The sequence below is a fragment of the Dermacentor silvarum genome, chromosome 7 (assembly GCF_013339745.2).
Source record: "Dermacentor silvarum isolate Dsil-2018 chromosome 7, BIME_Dsil_1.4, whole genome shotgun sequence".
Classification (NCBI taxonomy): Eukaryota; Metazoa; Arthropoda; class Arachnida; order Ixodida; family Ixodidae; genus Dermacentor; species Dermacentor silvarum.
The window spans coordinates 89,728,450-89,749,676 of NC_051160.1; the positions used below are offsets into that span (position 1 = coordinate 89,728,450).

Consider the following 21,227-nt stretch of genomic DNA (forward strand, 5'->3'; position numbering starts at 1 on the left):
CGATTCTGGCTACCTCTTCGGTACACGTTATGGCGTCTCCTCGCAAGGTACGAACCGCTGCTGAAGAAGCGAATCGTAGAGCTACGTGCGCGGCTACAACCAGGCATCATCGGGCTCAGCAGACTGCTGTGCAGAGAGCATTTCAAGCAGCAGCTCGCCGCCGACGCCGACGCCGGGCCGACAGTTCAGATCGTTCTCGTCAAAATTGAGGCGAAAACAGTTTGCCGCGAAGACCTTGTTGTGCGTGGTGCCGAAATTGGAGCTACTCTTGCGCCGCTCAACCAGCTTACGCTGTGACCGTGCTGCGTGTGCCGCGCAGGCCTGTAACTTTTTTTATTACCTTCCTATTGACGCGCGAGCGTTAAGGGCCCCATGTCGCTAAATATCCGGCGTCGGTGTCGGCGTCAGCGTTAAGCATCGGCATCTGGCGGAAATAATCACGCCGAACCACATCATCCCGAATCACCTCGACCGGGCGGGCCCTTCGCGTGGCGCAAGGCGTTAGTGAACAAAAATTGACTTTCTCAAAGTAAAATCCATCGTTAAAAATCGTGAAGTACGACATAACCACAACCTACAGACGTGATAGCGTCGGTTTGTAACTTGAATATACGAGAAAAAAGTCTCATAAGCAGCCAGGGATATTTGAATGCTATCGCGTTCCACTCTTAAAGGTGAAGCCGTAAGCGTCCTCCATTTCTGGTGGTGTTTCCCTGTACTTTGGTTCTAGGCAACATTGAGAGCAGTGTTGAAAACCGAGCCTTTATAAATTTTGATCGGGCCCCATGTCGCAGAAAATACAGTGTCAGTCTCAGCGTCAACGGCGTCCAATAACGCTATCACATACATTCCACTCTTACAGCGAAGTTTAAGCGTACTCCAAGATTTTGTCCGTGTCTTGTGTTGCCGTGTTTCGAACCTTACGATGAAACTTGTAATTAGTTGAAGCCCTTCTCCAAGTAATGCAGCCAGGCTCAAAAAATAAACAAAGCACGCAAGTGTCATACACAGCCACATCCTGAATGTTGCATTGAAGCAGAATCTGCGAAATTGAGGATTTCTGCGACAATAGTGATTCAAAGAATCACTATTGTCACAGCAACAGGTGTCAAGGTCTCCCTGCTCACCTAATGTCACTAGCGCTGCTAAATCGGGTTCCTATTCTACTTGTTCGCTCACCACGCGATGCATTCCCACTTTACTGCGGGAGTACGATTAAAGGCGCAATTGCCAAGTGCAGTGAATTCTCGACCTAGTGAAAATCTAACCATTCAATGGAGAAATCCGCACTACAGAGGGTTTATACTGGTAATTAGGAATGTTGAGCAGCACGAGAACAAAAACCTATTTTATTTTACGACCATTCTCATATCGTGTATTATTAGAAAACCACGGAAAAACACCGTGGAGCCGTCAATTGAGGACACGCAAAGACTAAAACTAGGCCGTAATTTTGTGCGTAACTGTGTAGTCAACATTTAATTGGTACGTCGCGAATTCGCTACGCTAGGGAGTAAGGCTTTAACGTAGCGCAAAAAAAAGGAAGACGCCGACTGGAACAGCACTGGCGCTGTAGTGGCTTTTCATTGTATAAACTGAGATATTAAGAACAAGCGTAGTACACCTTCGCACATAAGACGTCGGAGGTTCTTTTAATTTTTTATTTTTTTTTTGGGGGGGGGGGGGGTCTAGCAGGGAGGATGCGGAGTGATTGCGTTAATGACTCGTCTCTGAACTTGAGAAAAGGCGAGAATAGGTACTCGAAATTCTTATTTCATGAGTTTATTAGCTCTGAGAAATAATATTTTACTCTTCTGTCTATTTTTTTCAGCGCACGTGCAAAGTATTAATATTCTTTTACTCCTTACCAAAATAAATCAGTTGCAAGTAGAACATCAGTACTATCGCCGACTTTTTCTGTCTTTTTTTGCACCCTTTGAATGATTAATTATAACGAACCAATTCGCCCAACGAGTGTTGTCAACATATAAATTGAAAGCGTGAAAAGGCAGCCGAGATAACCAGATTAGAATTTTTCGTTTGCGGTCCTGCACTGGTGAAAAGTTAATTTGGGCCGAAAAGGAGGGTTAAAAGAGAGACATGAAAATAAGGAAAACGAAGAAAGAAAGATATTAAGTACGTTCACATCATAGATGTGAACAAGCCAGTCAATCGAAAAAAAGCGCAGTAAAGCTTTTACGGCCTTTTCTTGTGATGAACCGCGTCTATAGGCTCTCCTAATTGCTCGTGATCTCAAATTTCTTGCATGTTTGAAACATACGTTTTAGGATATCTCACTCTTCCGGGCATGTCCACATTCTTGCCCTTTCTTATTTCAACAGCCATCATATTCTAAAACAATTATGGCCACATTGAGTCAAGCAATCGTCATCTTCTTTTTAATGTGTGGCGAATGGCGCATTGCTCAAGGTGAGTGATATTTTTGTACTCGGGCTAAATATGCATTTCTTAGGAGTTTATTTCGGAATAATTCGGCAATTTCAGTGGCACATCATTAAGTAACGCGGGCCCGGGGCAGGCCAAGGCTTGGCATCACGGGCCCGAGCTGGGCTCGGACTTCATAAAGGAGGCCTGAGCCGGGCTAGGGCCGAAAACTCAGGCCCGTGCACTGCTCTAGCTCGAAGTTCAAGCCCGCATCCCGCCTCGCTGCAGTATCAGCATTTCCGTCGGCGCTGAAACACGCGCAGGTGTAGAAGGCGTCTTCGAGGACGACCAACATCTACTGCTCGACCGTGAAATTGACGTCGCGAGAGGAATCGCTTGACTGCACGCACAAAAAGCGAAAATAATGCTGAGAAACTTCAGCCAGGAGCACAAACAGCTCAACAAGGGCTCGACGACCGCCTACACCGAGGAAATTGTGGAAACCATCAATGCGTTTACCACCTCGGAATCTGTCAAATATACCTTCACGACCATAGCTGGAGCACCAGCCTTCGACATAAATCCAACTCTGCCCATGGGCGGGCACCAACAGCTCGAATCTTCTCCGACGATACAAACAATGCTTTTCGGCGTCATCGAGGATTCCACAAACACCAATTGAGAAGCGCTGAATACTAACCGAAGAAAGAACTACGCCACTACGTCAACCCGCCGTGGTTGCTTAGTGGCTATGGTGTTGGGCTGCTAAGCACGAGGTCGCGGGATTGAATCCCAGCCACGGGGATCGTGTTTGAATGAGGGCGAAATGCGAAAACACCCGTGTACATGGACATAGCTGCACGTTAAAGAAACTCAGGTGGCCCAAGTTTATCCAGCGTCCGCTACTACGACGTGCTTTAATATCAGATGGTGCTTCTGGCCCGTAAAGCCCCATAATTTAATTCTTTTCAGCCACTCTGTCAGAGCCAATACCGAGTTTCGACGCGGGAACGAGAAACCATAACGCAACAAGTCGATGAAATGTCACGTGAAAAAAAAATCATCCAGACTTGGAAGAGCCCTTGGACTTCTCCTTTAGTCTTGGTGAAGAGAAGAACGGAACCCTGTGGTGTGTGTCGATTATCGTAGGCTGAACAACACCACAAAGAAGAGCGTATACCGCCTCCTACGGATAGACGACGATGGATCTGAAGGCTGGCTACTGGCAAATAGAGATCGACGAGAGGGATCGCGACAACACAGCCTTCATCACGGCGGACTGTCACTATGAATTAAAGGTCATGCCATTCGCGCTGAGCTCGGCGCCTGCAGCGTTCCAGCATGTGATTGACACGATGTTCGCAGGGCTGAAGTGCACACCTCTTTCGTCTACTTGGATGACGTCCTCGTCATTGCTGGAAATTTTTACGATCACCTTAGGCGGCTTGGGCCAGTACTAGATGCCACCAAATCAACAAGGCTCACTCTGAAGCCGAAAAAGTGACGCTTTGCTTGCGATTAGCTTTTGTTTCCACGTCATGGTCAAATATAGAGTCCGTCTTGATCCACAGTGGACACCTGCCATCGCTAACTTCCTACAGCCCAGCGTCAAGACGCGAGGGCGCAGATTCCTTAGTCTGTGTACCTATTATAGGCGCTTCGTTAGGCACTTATCTCGCATCGCCATGCCAATAACCCATCTCACAAAATGAGACGTCGAGTTGAAGTGGCAAGCTCCGAATGCCGATGCATTCGAAGAGCTTAAACAATGCCTGTAGTCACCACCCATGCTCGCCCACTTCAGCAAAAACGCTGACACGGATATTCACACCGACGCAAGTAGCGCAGGCATCGGTGCCGTGCCAGTCCAAATGAAAGACGGGCTAGAAACGGTGATAGCTTACGCTAGCCGCTCACTATCGAAAGCCGAAGCCAATTATTCTACAATGAAAAAATGTCACAGTTTCGCCCTAAGGGCGAAGCAATGAATGCGATAGCAACACAGCAATGTCATACGAAGTAAGGTGAGCGGATTTGGTAGCAATATGAATTGTAGTAAACATGAGGTGATTAATTAAGCAGGTGTGCTGCGCCGTAAGTAGACCGACATGAAGAGAGACTCGATGACCACGAGAAGGCGCGTGTGAAACGGTGGTGTTGATGAGAAGCGCTGCCCGTGGGCAGCGCGTGCGAAGGGACACACCAGTAGCGCTGCACTGCCGATCCGGGCAGCATTGCATGTTTAGCGTGCGTTGGAAAATGTGGCCCGACTATTACTAACTCAATGAACAAGCGTGGTGTGAGCGCGCACAAACAAACATGAATGACAAACATGAACACTGAATGACTGCAGACAACGACTGTCAAAACGCTGGCAGCAAGCCCATACGCCGCAGCGGGCGAAGGTACGTGCGGTCTATCGCTTCAACGGAAACTGAGCGGCGAATGCACGGCGCATAAAGGTCAGAGCCGTGTGGAGATAAGAGACGGTACGGGCGAGCGACGAGCGCGGTTGTTGGCAGAGTAGAAGTGCGCCCCCCCCCCCCCCCCCCACTCCCTCCGGCGCTGGCTTCCCGCTTCCTTGCTTGCGCGTGGGAGATTGAGTGCGTTCGCTCTCCGTGACAGCGCGCGTCCCCGCACGCTTCCGCTCGGGCATACGGCGCGCGGCGAAGATTTTATCTATAGGGAACCTCACGGCGACGGTGACGGCGACGACGACGACGACGCCGACGGCAGAAATCCGGTTGAAGTGTCCATATAATTGCTATCGCAATAAAAGAATCTCTTGCCATCATTTGGGCTAGCGCAAAATTTGGACCTTATCTGTACGGTTGATCTTTTAAAGTCGTGAGAAATCACCAGGTATTGTATTTACTGGCTGGCAAACTTTAAGGACCCTTCAGGGTTCCAAGCACGGTGGAGCCCTAGATGCAAGAATTTGTCGCCACCGTGGTCAACAAGCCCGCACGAAAACACTGTGACGCTGACTACCTGTCTCGCGTGCTCATTGACCCGCCACTGCAAGACGACCAAGACGAGGAGATCTTCCAGTGGACCATAAGCTTCGACGTCTTCGCCGAATAGCAGCGAGCAGACCCGGAACTAAAAAGCCTTGCTGAGTACATGGAAGACCAGACCGATTTTGTATCGAGGGTGTTTACGTGTGGATTGTCGTCAGTTTTCGCTATAGAATAACGTCGTCGTAAGAACTTATTCTCTCCAGTCCACGCAAACTATCTTGTTGTGCCCGCAGCACTGTGGCCAGAAGTCCTATACGCCCTGCAAGATGATCAGACAACCGAGCGCCTTAGGTTTTCCTGTACGCTCGGCAAGGATACAGGAGAAATATCATTAGCCATGCTTGCACCACCGACGTCGCCTGTTACGTAAGGCATCGCCGAGACTGTCAGTGGCGCCAGACACCTCCAACGAGTCCAGTAGGATTGCTACAGCCAATTGAACCTCCTTGTCGACCATTCGAACAAATCTCAATAGACCCAATGGGGCCACTTCCAACGTCAACACGCGGTAATAATTGTATCGTCCTGGACACCGACTACCTTACCCGCTACACCGAAACGAAAGCCCTGACTAAAGCTAGTGCGACCGAAGTTGCAAAATTCTTTCTCGAGAATATCCTGCTAGGGCATCGGTGCCCGGAAGTGTCATCACCGATCGAGGACGGCTTTTACAGCGGAGCTCCCCCAAGCGATTCTGCAAAACAGCCAGACAAGCCGCTGGAGGACAACTGTATGCCGACCCGCAGGACGAATGGTCGTACGGAGAGGCTAAAAAAGACCCTCGCGCTCACGTTGGCAATACAGGTCGACGTCGAATACGAGGCGTGAGATGCCATCCTTTCATACGTAACCTTCGGTTACAATGCGGTGGTGCAAGAAACAGCACACGTGACGCCGTTGAAGCTGGATTACAGAAGAAACCTGGCGACGACGCTCTACGCGATGCTACCGCACGTCACCGACACCTCGACAACCTCGACATCGCCACCTATCTCCAGCGCGCCGAAGTAGCTCGACAGCTCGCTCGCCTGCGCATCAAGAACCAGCAGGTGACGGAGAGCCGGCAACGCAATCTTCGACGACGCTACGGGGATTACCAGCCCAGCGACCACGTTTGAGTTTGGAGCCAATACGCGAGGAATTAGTGAGAAATTTTTCCGACGCTATCTCGGACCGTACAAGGCCATCCGACGTATTGGCGCAGTGGACTATGAAGTCGTGCCTGACGGCATTACGCAATCACAGCGGCGCCGTTGGCGTCCTGAAGTAGTCCATCTTGCGCGCCCATTCTTCCAGCGCTAACGAACTCTGGAAATTAGTTTCTTTGTCATTTTTGTTTGCTACGGGTGCATTAGTTTATTCTATGTCTTTTTACTCTGATATTTGTAGCATTTAGAGGGGGAATTGACACGTTTACTTATTAATCTTTTTTCTGGCCACTGCATTTCACCTGCTAACAACTTATTGTTATCGCACAGCACAAGACACGTAGGTATTATTTGGAACTTACTCGAATGTTATCCTTGATTCTATCTGTTGCGCATGTGACGCCGAACTTTGTATGATCCGATCGTAAGCGCGACGCGAATAGTGTTATACTTTCTGGAAGGTGTACGAGCTCTAGCAATTGCGCTAGAACTTTCGACAAGTCCTGTATTAAAGCCGGCGCACTTGACCCGCAGATCAGATTTTCCACGATCGCCGACTGTGCTCGTCGTGATCGTTGTGCTATGAATGCTACTTGGTTTTTGAATGTCACCTTGAATGTGTTTGAATGTCACTTAACGCACAAGTTCGCCTAATGAAGATTTTTTTTCTGTGATACACAGTTTTCTGTTGCTGTGTTCTTCACCATCACTACAGTGAGACAATAATGAGGTACCACACTGAGGCAGTGTATTCTGCAGGCGATTGATCTCTGCAGTCTCATAATCCCTCTTGTCGTCTGGTTCGGATGCCTGGCGGACTCATCACTAGAGACCGGATGTTTAGGCACTAAACATACTGTTTTAGGTGCTATGAGAGGCACTAAACTTGTATTTATGGCATATAGTATAGGTGCCAAAAATTGTGCTTTAGGCACGTATAGGCTCAATTAAAAGAACCTCCGCTGCGCATCAGGTGATAAATTATGATTTTCTAAGGAACACAGCCCACTAAGCCAGGTTTTATGATATTCACTTTTTTGTCGATAAAAAAACGGAATGGGGTAAGTTGTGCAGGTTAGACGATTGATCTGAACTATTGTGTAACTAGACACCACGAGAAAGGTTGTGAAGGCAGTGCGAAACAAGCACCACCTAAGACATTTCGAGGTTTATTTTACGTCTTTTTCACTGAGTATAAGTTCTCAGGCAAAAAAGGAATGTGCTCGACATCCACCGAAGTTAGCCACGCATACCTTGTGCTTCTGAACGTTCAACAGTCCAATGCCCGCTGGACTTGCAGAATTTTCTCCGTTCAGAGCTTTGGACAGTTCTTTCAGTAGCGAAAGACCTATATTTTGTCCGAGACGTGTTGATGTTTCGAACTACCTCTCAACAGCAGGTACAATGCGGATTGTGGCGAAACTTTACTGAACGTTCGAAATGAGCCCCACATTCCAGGTCAGAGTTGCGCCCGAGCATTGTTGAACTTCCTCCAAATGTCTGCTAAAAACGTGAAGAGAGCGCACAAGTACGCCAAGTCACCTTTAAGTATTTCGTCTTGTAGAGCTGTTTCTAGCCCTTCTCACAGCGACACTCTCATCTGCTGCAAAGCTGTCAACAACAGCATTTACACCGCCTGTGTTCGTTTAATATTCCGCTGCCTTCAGCCAAGTTCCGCAGTGGGTGACAGCATTACAAACGAGTTGCGGCTAGGGGAAAACACGGAAACAAGTATTTTTAGCCCCTGAAAATTTAATATAGGCACGGACATCGAAATAAGCATTTAGGCACGGTAAAGCTGCCACTAAAATGTTCCTACACCCAAGTTCGGGTATATAGGTATAATAAAGGTACGAACGACAATTACGAAAGAAAAAAAATGGCATATTCCTTAAAGTGCCGGTCTTATCACATACAAATTTATTTTCAACTCTCATCGTTTATCCTCGATACTTTTGCATAATTTTTCTCTAATACTCGGTTTCTGGCCTATCCCATGAAATGTGGTTTGTGCCATTTGCTCGAATATGCAAGGATCATGGATATTGGTGCACCCAAATATCCGTTCTTCAGAATAAGCCACTATTGCAAGGAGACTCCTCATGTTATAATATCGGAACCTCTCAGAGGACCTCCGCGACTGCAATTGGCGTCTTTATATTAGAGCGACTCATAAGAAATCGCGATAACGAAGCACTTAAAGTCGTGCAATAGACCGTGCATAGACCGTGCGCGCCGCTGCCAGGGCCACCCGATGTAGAACGACCCCCCCCCCCCTTCCCCAGCCTTCACCCGAAGCCTTGCTGGCGGGGCGGGCGGGCGCACGCACGCCGCTGTACCTTGAAAGACATGTGCGTCGGGGACACAGTCCGCCGTGCGCTGTATTTTCGCGAGTTAGCTCACGTTGATGCGAGACGCAGCATGAAGCTCAATTCTCTCCCCCGCCGCGCTTGCTCACTCCAGCGCTTTGGCAGCGAGTTTACGCGGTCATAGGGTGAGATGGGTTCATGTCTGTTTGTGTGCGTATAACACCACGCTTGTTCACTGAGTTCTTACGCCTATGTTTGCAAGTTTATGCGGCCAACAAAGCTACTGTCCTTACTTCGTATAGCTTTCCACTAATTTACTATCGCAATAAGTGCTTCACCTTTCAGTTAAAACTGCGACTTTTATTTCTGCAACGTCTTCCTTTCCAGTGTGGCTTGGCGTGCACGTACTGCATAAGGCGTGCATGCTTGCAATTTGTGCTAAGTACATCATTCGATGTTCATCCGTGGCAGGTATATTGTATGCTCGGACGTCGCATAGTGTGGTGCCAGCTTTAAACGTGTAAAGAAACAAAGAAATTGATCCAGAGAATGTGTAGGGAAAATAATTGTTATGCTTCATTGAAGTGTATGCTTCAATAAAGTGTAGTGTTATGCTTCATTGAAGTGTGGGTTTTAGTTCTTGTCATTTCTTAGCCGCTGCTGCCTTACTATATCAATTATGTTAGTAGGAGATTGTGTCCTTTAGTTATTTGTTTTCCAAGACTACCATCATTTATTAAAGAAGATACGCCGCCATATTAAGATTTATTCCTTTCGCATCACTTCAGCATGCAAACACAACGAGTACCAAGTATATTGCAAAGGGCGTGTTGACATCCCCGGAGACTTGTGTCCAGGCGTTAAGCGATGGCCATGCAAGGGGAAGAAAAGGTGCGCATGCGTGAAAGGAACATTCCAGAGGTGGGACGGCCACTGCGTGCCCTACAGAGACTGCGGTAAGTACGTAAGCGCTAGCTACTACACATTGTTTTTATTCTGGCACTGCAATGGTAGCTATAGCTGGCGGGCAGACGGACGGACGGACGGACGGACGGACGGACTGACTGACTGACCGACCGACCGACCGACCGACCGACGGACCGACCGACTAAAAAATAATGATGGCGCAGTTGCATTAGTGTCGCAAAAGTGTGCTCCCATTTAACATATTACATCCAAACGCACGCACAAAATTAATACGCAGTTTCAAAAACAAGGTAAGGGAGGATAGCCTGATGTCGCGAAACGTTTATTTAGCGCGCTGTTTATTTCACCTCGCAGGCCATTAATGCAGCTGCGCCATTTTATCTGTACAAAAAAGAAGCAGCATGGAACACTGGAATTATATGTAAGCGCACCTGTGGCCAATGGTTGTCTAAACTTACCGCGCACTTGCGCACAATAAACCGTACCATTTTGGCTTTCGCCAGCTTTCCTTACCCGTATCAATAGCACCAAGAAAGGCGAATAACTCATTTCTGTTTGCTTCCCTTCTTTCTGGAGCCTTCGCTCACAAATACCCTTACGCCTCACCACCCACACCTCTTCCACCCTTGTTCTGACGTCTAGTCAGTCCAATCGCCACCATAAGCGGCTGCGAGTGCCAGAACAATATACTGATTATCTTTGCCTTTTCTGTTTCTCTTTTTGTTTCAAAAACGTTGGATATTTATTGCAACTAAAGTCTTCAGGACCTACAATCCAGAAAAAGTAAGTAATATATTTATGAGATAACAAATTCACTACACTTATTCGTAGTACAGCTTGTCGAAGAAGATCCTGTTCATGTCCCCCTTTTTCTCCCCTGAGAACAGTACCAGTGTAGATGACTGTTACCTACGGCCGACTTCTCTGCTTTGGTTTAAATAAGTTCTACTTGCACTCTGTCTTGAAAAGGGACATGAAATAAAGGTTATTGTCTATCAACAAATTAATTGCTGACATTGAAATACGAGAGTGGTACTATTGGAGCAAGTTGGGCGAGTTGGTTTCCGTTTGTAATGAAATTTAGGAGCGAGAAAAGGGTACAGAGGTAAGATAAAAGACAAAATGAGTGCTGAGTTACTACTGAAGTTGTTTGCGAGAGAGCTAGTTGCCAGCACCCAAGTGTCTATTGGGAATACATGGCAGTCCCAAATTTCTTGGTATTCGCAGACTCATTTAAGCCAACACGCCGTTCCGTGATTTCTTTCGGACTCCGAATTCTGAAGCATTGGTATAGTTCTTCAAATGAACAAATCCTGGAAATTCGTATGCATTTAGTGTAGACATTGAAGACGTGCATTATTCCATACTTCAGAATAAGCTATTGCTTAGCGACAGGACAATAACGAGCAAGCTTTGATTTAAAAAGTGGGATCTCCGTCGTGGCGTTCATGGAATTACTCGCTTTCTACATTAGATCCACGCTAGTGGAATGGGATATTAGAATGTTGATATAAAAGTGTGGAACTCGCATTCGTTCGTGCGTTGCGCCCATTCTAAAAAAATTGTTTCATCCATGTTAATCGACAACTAAATAAACGACTACATGGAATGTGTAAAAAATTTTCGGGTGTATTGATGAACACTTAGTTATCACTGAAGCATTGGCAACAAGTAAAGTAAGTTACATTTTAAAGATAATCAACAATTGCGCTCGGAGACTTCGCTTTACATTTGATTTATGAAATGATGACCACCTAAACTTTCTTGAATATAATTTGAAGTAGACCATAATGATCCTCGTTGGAGTAACTTAAAAGCAAAGGTTCTCCAAATATTTACCTATGTAGTGGGGAAGAGAGTCCGCAGCCATTGAGAGAGGATGACGAAGTCCAGCAGCCCGGAGATCGAGAGACAGCGACCGACGCTCTTGAGCCAAGGCTGTTGCGTAGCCCTAACTGCTTTATAAATAAACCCCCTGACAGATTGGTGGAGGTGCTGGGTATCGATCCCAGTCTCCCATCCTGGAACTACGAAGCCGTACCTTACCTCTAGCATCATCGATGCCGGAAGAAACCACCACGCAAGGCACCTCCCAGACTCAAGCCACCGTCTGTCCCGGCGTGCTGCCTCAGCGTCACCCACCGATATTCAGCGGTACTGACGATCAAGACATCGAGGACTGGTTGACAACTTATCAGAGGGTGAGCGCAGTCAACAAATGGGACGATGCGACTAGGCTCACCAATGTAATCTTTTACTTGACCGGCGTCGCCAGTCTCTGGTTTCGGAACCACGAAGCGGAGATTAATAACTGGGCTTCGTTCAAGACAACGTTTTCGGAAATCTTCGGCCGCCCCGCGGTACGCAAACTCCGCGCAGAATACCGACTTCGTGAACGCGCTCAACAACCCGGTGAGAACTTTACCAGCTATATTGAAGACGTCGTCGAGTTGTGTAAACGTATAAACCCGTCGATGCACGAGTCGCATAAGATCAAGCAAATCCTCAAAGGAATAGCTGATGACGTATTTCACATGCTATTTGCAAAAGACCCACAAACCGTCACCGATGTTGCCAGCTTGTGCCAGAGTTTCGACGAATTGCGCAAGCAACGCGCCCAAACTCGCCGCCAGCTGGAACAGAACGACTCGATCGCGGCGTTGACTTTGGGCGACCAGAATGCACTGTTGCTTCAGATCAAGCAGTTCGTACGTGAGGAGGTCGTCCGACAGCTCTTCATTTTATCGAGCACGCCCGAGCCAGCCCAGGCTCAACATCTGGCCCCAGTAATATACGCCAAGTTATACAGGGAGAGGTCACTGACGCTTTGCTTTTCACTCGTCCACCACTTCCGGGGCCTGTGCCCTTGTCGTCTCCTGACTTCACGTCGTCTCTTGACTTCACCGCCCATCCTACGTCACTTCGACCCTACCGCTCCGACCGAGGTACACACGGATGCTAGTGGGATCGGCCTTGCCCAACATAAGCAGGGCTTCTCTGAGTACGTTGTTGCCTATGCGAGTCGCGCCCTTTCCAAGGCAGAGTGCAAGTACTCGGTTACCGGGAAGGAATGTTTGACAATTGTTTGGGCGTCGCAAAAATTTCGCCCTTACTTGTATGACCATTCGTTTCATGTCGTCACCGATCATCATTCGCTCTGTTGGCTGGCTTCACTGAAGGATCCGTCGGGTCGACGTGGACGCTGGGCGCTTCGTTTACAAGAATTTGATATTCGCGTCATTTACCGCTCAGGCCGCAAGCACGCCGATGCACTTTCCCGCTCGCCCCTGCCTTCTGACGTCCCGCCTGTTTCCCCTTCCGAAACTTCCTGCGCTAACATCACTATCACTGACATGCCTTCAGAACAGCGCAAGGATCCCTGGATCGCCTCGCTGATCGACGTTCTCTCTATGCCTTCGACGATACGAGCCCCACAGCTCTCTCGTGCCCTTCGTCGCCAAGTACCTCATTATGCGCTCCGGGACGCCATGTTATACCGCCGCAACTACCAGCCCGATGATCGAAAGTGGCTTCTTGTTATACCTCGCGATTTGCGCTCCGATCTGAGCACGCACTGTCACGCAGACCCACAAAACATGCATGCTGGCGTTTTGAAAACGTATGATAGACTTCGCCAGCGATTCTACGGGCGTGCAATGTACACATACGTCCGCAAGTACATTCGTTCCTGCATTGAGTGTCAACGCCGGAAAACAACTGGTCACACGCCTGGCCCATTACAACCTTCGCCGTGTCCCGCTCGCCCGTTTGATAAAATCGGCATAGACCTGTACGGACCACTTCCTTCCACCCCTGCGGGCAATCGGTGGATTATTGTGGCCGTCAACCATCTCACTCGATATGCCGAAACCGCCGCTCTTCCAACAGCTTCAGCTCATGATGTTGCCTTGTTCATCTTGCGCAGCTTCGTTCTTCGCCATGGTGCGCCACGCGAGCTGCTTAGCGACCGAGGGCGTGTGTTTCTTTCTGAAGTCGTCCAAGAGCTTCTCAGTAAGTGCAATATCATTCATCGCACCACTACAAGTTATCATCAGCAGACTAATGGCTTGACGGAGTGCTTTAACCGAACACTCGGTGATATGCTGTCCATGTGCGTAGCCTCCGACCATTCTAATTTGAACTTGGTGCTTCCTTTTGTGACATATGCCTACAACACAGCCACGAAAGCCACCACTACGATTTTCCACTTTTTTTTACTATACGGACGGGAGCCATCTTCCACACGGGATACTACACTTCCATACCGCCCGGATGCTTCCGAATACCGCCCAGCCTCAGAACTTGCTCAATGTGCCGAAGTGTGCCGCCAACTCGCATGCTCATTTACATACGTGACACAAGGTCTTCAAAAAGAGCGTCTCGACTCGGCTGAACCTACCCCTACCTTCCCTATTGGCTCATTCGTGTGGCTTTCAATTCCATGCCCCACCCCTGGTCTCTCCCCGCAAGTTTGCAGCGAAATGTCACGGTCCCTACCGGGTCGTTGAATGCACATCGCCGGTGAACTACGTCGTCGAGCCTCTGACACCTCCCACCGACAGACGCTGCGGCGGTCGTGAAACAGTCCACGTGAGCCGCTTAAAGCCCTACTACGACCCTCTGGTGCTTGCCTCACCTTGATTAGCCAGGATGGCTCCTCTTCGCCGCCGGGGCCAATGTAGTGGGGAAGAGAGTCCGCAGCCATTGAGAAAGGATGACGAAGTCCAGCAGCCCGGAGAGCGAGTTCTCCAATTAGACGATCTGAATGTGTATTTATAAACGATCCAAACTCCTTCTTTCTTGCTCATTGGCTACGTTTTCACACCCCACAGGTTATTTTTGTACAAAAGCAATTAGACAGTTTGAATGTAAAAATTCGAGACGTTATTCCATCATATGATTCAAATCAGAATTTAAACATTGAATTAGATGAAATTTTCCCACAGAACCCTAAGTTTCATTCAGTCCGGTTATTAAATAATATGTTGCAAAATTACCTTGCACACGTACACACAATTAACATAATAGCCACTGACGCTTCCGTGAATGACGAAAAGGCGGGCGTAGGCATTTTCTCGCTTTCGCTTGGCTGGTCATTCTGCTTCAGACTACCAGATTTCACTCCCGTATTTGAAGCTGAGCTCTTAGCAATGATTCTAGCTTTGCGGAAACTCCCTTTAAATGAATCCAGCGCGTTAATTCTAAGCTTCCCTTTCTGTCTGTACTGCGCTTACAGCTTCAACAAATTCAGCGGCTCTAAAGACGTTTCTAACATTAGTTCTCCCCCAGCTAAATCTTATAAAATTATTATGGGTACCAGGGCACTGCGGATTACATTTAAATGAAATGGCCGATTCATTAGCGAGAGCATCCCTGAATCGACCGATATTATCGTTCCTTCCAGTGGTGGCACAAATAACAGCGATCAGATATCGTAAATATAGAATTCGTAGAGATATCATGGAAACAATAACATCATGACTGAATTTCAGCACCTAAAATTTCCGTGGAAAATTCATTGGTGTCCATCAAGACAATCGGAAGTCATCCTTACAAAATTACGTTGCCGTGTCCCACCATTAAATTTATATTTACACAGGGCTGGTCTGGCGATATCGCCGCTGTGCCAATTCTGCCTAGTAATAGAAACCGTAGAACACTATTTTTGAATATGTCGTCGGTATAAATTACAAAGAAAAAGACTTCTTGAAATACCGCTTGCTAAATTAGGGTTAAATTTAACATCAGAATCAGTACTCACTTTCGGTGCCTCGGTATTGGGCTTTAGCCACAGGGACGTATTTGATGCTGTTTGTGGTTTAATTCAATCAACAAAACGAATAAAATTTTAAATTCCCACTTTTACAATTCTCTGAGAGATATTTCAGTTTTAATTCATGGCATTAGTATTATAAATTATGCAGTTCAGAAAAATTAATCTGTCTGTTGTTCTGATTACTAAATTGCACATTAACTGTAGTTTCAGAATGCATATCTAAAAGTTCCGATGCTCAATTCTTGGCCAATCCCCCGAAGTGGGTACGAGCCATGTGCTGAGGACATCATCATCATCATCATCGGAGAGCGAGAGACAGCGACCGACGCTTTTGAGCCAAGGCTGTTGCGTAGCTTTAACTGTTTTGTAAATAAACACCCTGACACCTAGTTTTACTTTGGGCCTTTCAAAAGTTGTAAACGGTGCGACTGTTTTGTCTAGCCTGGGTACAGCATTTGGAAAGTCTTTTTGTATACCGCGCAAGAAAGCTCAATAAGGCAGATTAAGCAAAATAATGCGCAGGCAAATGCAAAACGTCGGAGGGTAAGCTAAAGACAGTAACTATTTTTCCTTACTTCATCGCATATTGTGTGGTATAAAAAGTGTTGCTAATTGTTATGGTGTCACTATAGCCCCCAACGCTCCTGTTTAAGCTTAGGCAGGCTTGTGTGCGCGTCGACATTCTATAAATGATCGCAACCTTTGTAAAGTGCCCCCACAAGCGTAGTATACATAATTTCGCTGTAGTGCGCAATAGTTCATATTCGGCAGAGCGGACAATGCTTAAATGATCACCTCAGAGAACACAAGAATAGCATTTTAACTAACGCGCAGCCTCATTTACCAGCTCATCGTAGCACGTATTGCATGTGACTTCCACTTTTTTTTATGAACAGACGCTCCTACTTAGCACTACTAAACAGTAAGCCACAGGCTTGTGATAGAGGCCTATTACATTGCAGGCAGTAACGTGTGCATTAGCCAGGCTTGCGTGAGGCTCTCGGACAAAGATGTGCAATATCTGTCTGGGCGTTCACTGTAATTCCGATTTGACTATATTACCATATGGCATTATGAGATTTATAGTGCAATAAATGTTGTTATTTTCCGACTGTTATTCTGACATGCGTATACATATACCACTTGATGAGCGCTCGTCCAGTGTTTTATCTTGTCTCTGCTGCCTTTTCGCGCTCTTAAGTTCCAGTGCGTCAGTGGTAGAGTACACTGATAAGTTTTTGATGGAATGCTAAGCACACAAGATGGGTTTAACTTTCGTCAAACATGCGAAGCAGTGCGCCTGTAACTCGCTGGATTTCAAAACTCGAAAGGGTGGAGGAATGCGGGGGGGGGGGGGGGGGGGTCATTCAGGCTACTTTGTTACCATGCGACACCGTATCACACGTTTTAGTATAACGAAAGCGAAAGCACGGATCATGTTTTATTGGTTTCGTGCGAACCTGTAGTTGGCAGAATTCCCCCGGCTATGTTTCCCACGCCAGCACGCCGATTGAAGATGCGTATAATTGACGAAACCATATTTTAAATATGTTGCTGGGAAATATCGCGTAAACTTGCCATATAACGTTTTCGTCACTTGCTAAATTTTTTTACAAAATCTGTAATTAATCCTCACGCACTTACCTCGAAATACTTATTTGTCGTAGTAATGCCCTTCTCCTACCCCTCTCTGCTCTTTTCGCTAAGTGTGATTTCAGTAGCATTTGCACACTCTTAAAATTTAAAAGATCACGTCAGTTACTAACGAAAAGCTAGTAACCGCATGTCTCAAAGTTAACTATGATTCTACTGAGGTCAGTTATAACGGTGCTGGTAGTTGCATTATTACCGAAATGGCGGTGGTTTTAATTCTCTACGAATTCTACATTGACAGCACGCCATGCAGAGCAGTAAATGAAAAATGAGCTAATTGCAATTGATTAGTACATTGAATGGCAACAACCAAAGAATTTCTGGCGGATGCTCTACTCGACTGTGAACAATATCCAGTTGCTTGTCGCCACGTAGAATGGCAGGACTTTTTTGAAGACGCAATGCATGGCATCTGGGACATCCTGTATAGCCATAACCTTTAAGAGCACAGGCTGTACAGGTGTGGACATACATATTTGGATAAATGAACAAAAATATGAACTTATATTTGTATGACGTATAGTCTGCTCATAAGTGTGATCAAACGCGGTACATAACATTAATTGAAGATAATGATATGAACTATAGTTTATCTAAAAATCACGTTAGGACAGCCACTACAACGCATAAGAGACCACAGGTGACGGTGGTATACGACCTCTTCCTAACTGGGCTGTGAAACCTACTAACTGCTTAACAAAGGCAGCACTTTAAGTTTGAGCTATTGGCAGTAGTAAACAGCTGGTAAAGTGGTAGTAGCAATAGGCGGTAAACTGAGTGACTGCACCCGTTACTGCATTTTTACTACCATTGAATACGATCAGCATTCGTTGCCTACTTCAGGCGCTTTGAATCTATCTATCTATCTATCTATCTATCTATCTATCTATCTATCTATCTATCTATCTATCTACCTCTTATGCCGACCCAGTGGCCAAAATTGTCCACCAGCTTCGCCCACTACTTATGTGCTCGCGGCAGCGATGCCGTCGTGGTCGTTCCATCGTAGTCATTGAAGCTTCGTCATCTGACTCTCGTCACGCAGTCGTAGTCCTGCCTTCTACGCCGATGCAGTGTCCCAAGTTGTCTTATAGCTTGGGTCACCAGACATGTGCTCGTGGCCGTGATGCCATTGTGGTCGTTGCGTTGTCGGCTTTCCACATTTGTCATCTTAGTCTCGCCATGCCGTTGCCGTCACGCCATCGTCGTTACACAGTCGCCATAGATTCGTTTTGCTAACGTCATCGTGAGGCCGTCGTGGTCGTTTCACCGTAGTCATTAAATGATTCGTTATTTGACGCTTCGTCACGCAGTCGTCGTCACGTCTTCTGCGCGAACTGAGCGTTCCGTGTTATCTAACAGCCTAGGCAACTAGGTATGCGCTCGTGGAGTGATGCCATCGTGGTCGTTGAATTGTCGTGTTTTCAAGTTTGTCATCCGACTCCCGTCATGCCTGTGTCCTCATGCATTCTTTGTCATAGTGTCGTCGTCACTGCTCCTACACCGACCCAGTGACCTAAGTTGGCTAATAGCTGGGGCCATTAAGTGGGTTTCGTAGCTGTAGTGCTCTCCTGGCCATTGCGTGGCCCTAATTCCAAGTTTCTCATCCAACTTTCATCATGCCGTCATCACCAGGTCATCGTAGTGATACAGTTTTCATGAATGCGTTGTCACACTGACGCCGCGAGGCCATTGTGGTCGTTTCATGGTGGTCGTTAAGGCTTCATCTTCTGACTCTCGTCATGCAGTCGTCACGCCGTCTACTCCGACCCATGGACCCAAGTTGTTTAATAGCTTACTCCACTAGGAATATTCTGATGATCATGATGCCATCGTGGTAGTTGCATTGTCATCATTTTATTTTTCTAATCCGAATCTTGTAATGCCGTCGCTATCACGTCATCTACAGTCGTCATAATTTCGTTGTCATACCACCGCCGTGAGGCTGTCATGGTCATTTCATCGTCGTCACTCCAATTTCCCCATGCCGTCATCGTTACTCTATCGTCGTCACACACTCGTCGTGATACAGTTTTCGTGATACAGTAGGCGTTACACACTCGCGGTCATCCCATTGGCCTCATGCTATTGTCATACGATCACTGTCATTGCGTCGTCGCCACACAGTCGTTGTCATGCATCCGTTGTCATACTTTCGTCATACTATGCCGTTGCCGTCATACCAACGTCATCACAAAGCCGTTGGCGTGCCATTGTCGTCGTAGCGTCGTAGTCACGCTGTCATTTTACCATCGTGATCACTTCAGACACGTCGTCCTATTAACTTCGTGCCGTCATAGTCATACCACCTTTGTCGTTTCATTGACGCCGTTCCTTCTTCGTCGTTCTATCATAATCATGTTGTCGTCCTTCAATCGTTATTATGCCACTGTTGTCATACCATCTTCGTTTCAGAATCTTCATGTGGTTTTTTGGTCATGCCGTCGTCGGCAGATTGCCTTTGACATCATATCATTGTACCTGCGTCGTCATGCTCATGGGTGACCTTTGCAAGCGAGTGTCATATCAAAGTGGGCCGACAACGCACATAGTGTGGGCCATATATGTCGAAGCAACAAAATTCTCATAATGACCATTGTACATCATATGTAGTGGATGCAACGCAAGTCTCAGAATGGCCACTACCGAGCTTAAATAAACGTGACTGGAGCAATACCGTAGTTCACTACATTGATTGCATGATAATCGCATTACCGTCGACAGTTGTCAGGAGATGGGCTCTGCCGTAACAATTTTTTTTTGCGGGGAGTGTAGGTATACTAGGGTTAAATGTTGCGAAACTCGTAAACACATAACGCTCTTAAGAGCGCAATTCGGATAAGCAATTCATTGCAAAGGTCCCAATAAACTTACATTGAGGTTTCCCTGAAAATCACCCATAACTTGTCCCTTATTTCAACCGAATACAAACAATGTTCCTTGTTTGGTTCACCGAGGCCTTCGGGAAAATGTAACGCGAACCTTGTACGACGTATGAAAATAGGAAGAAAAGGACGGTTGAATACCTATTTGCAAATCTCCAAATTAAGCTATGAATGCTGAAGTTTCGTCATACATTCTACTAAAAAAATCCAACAGTTTGCACCGTATGTGAAGTTTCTGTCATGTACACTTTTTTAGTACTCTGGGGAACATTGCGGATTGCGTCCTAATGTCAGTCTGGAACGCTTGAAAAAGTAACTTTCTGAAATTAAACTAATCAACCTACACGCTATCATGAACGTGATCCTGTCTATGTCGTAGCGCTGTTTAGTTTGAGGGCGTAGGTTCACTTCCGGTCACGGTGGCCGGCCTTCCTATGTGCGTGGAATGCAAACACGCCCGTATACCGTGCATTGCGTGCACAGTAATGATACCAGCTGCTCAAAACTACCCACGCATCTTTTCTCTCTCTCTCTACTATGGCCTGCCTCCTAATCAGATCCTGCTTCTGGCGCGTAAAACCACATAATTTATCATTAATTTCCTACACCCAAGAAATGTATAAACAACGGGCCTCGCATTGTTAACCGGGGAGACTATTATGAACAGCTGCGTGCTTTGTATAACGCATGCAAACAGGGAGAAAATGAGCGCCCCATACTTATTCTCAAAGCACCTGTTAACCCTCCACACTCCAAGCTTTTATTGCACATCACAAACAGCTGGCCCATCTTTAATCCAAATGTGAAATTTCTCCCCTGTTTGATCCTTCCTGTCCAGTGAGGCAAGCTTTAAGGTGTTCCATAATATAACGCCTTTAAGCAGTCTAAAAACGAGGGTTTACCATTTTCAGTCAGCCTACTAGTTACCTTACATACATCAAGATTTACCAACGTATCATCCTATGCATTTATCAGATTTCCTCAGATATAAACTTCCTAAGTGTAATAAAATCCCGCGCCGGCTGCCCTTTCTTCACATGGACTCTTGGACAGCGCCGCGACTTCGCCTCTCCTATAGTGACTGTAACACAAACATACCCGCGGTCTCGCAACTCCGGCAAGCG

The 21,227-nt window shown here is 46.8% G+C and overlaps 1 protein-coding gene across 1 annotated transcript in view; it reads left to right on the top strand.

Annotated features, from left to right (window-relative positions):
• The window catches only part of LOC119458263 (uncharacterized), a 77,551-nt gene that overhangs the window by 2,866 nt on the left and 53,458 nt on the right, over nt 1–21,227 (top strand). Inside the window, exons 2-4 of the mRNA XM_037720093.2 lie at nt 2,343–2,430; nt 9,651–9,818; nt 10,547–10,572. Coding sequence (XP_037576021.2) covers nt 2,364–2,430; nt 9,651–9,818; nt 10,547–10,572 — 261 coding nt within the window. The 5' untranslated portion in view covers nt 2,343–2,363. The remainder of the gene's footprint in view (nt 1–2,342; nt 2,431–9,650; nt 9,819–10,546; nt 10,573–21,227) is intronic.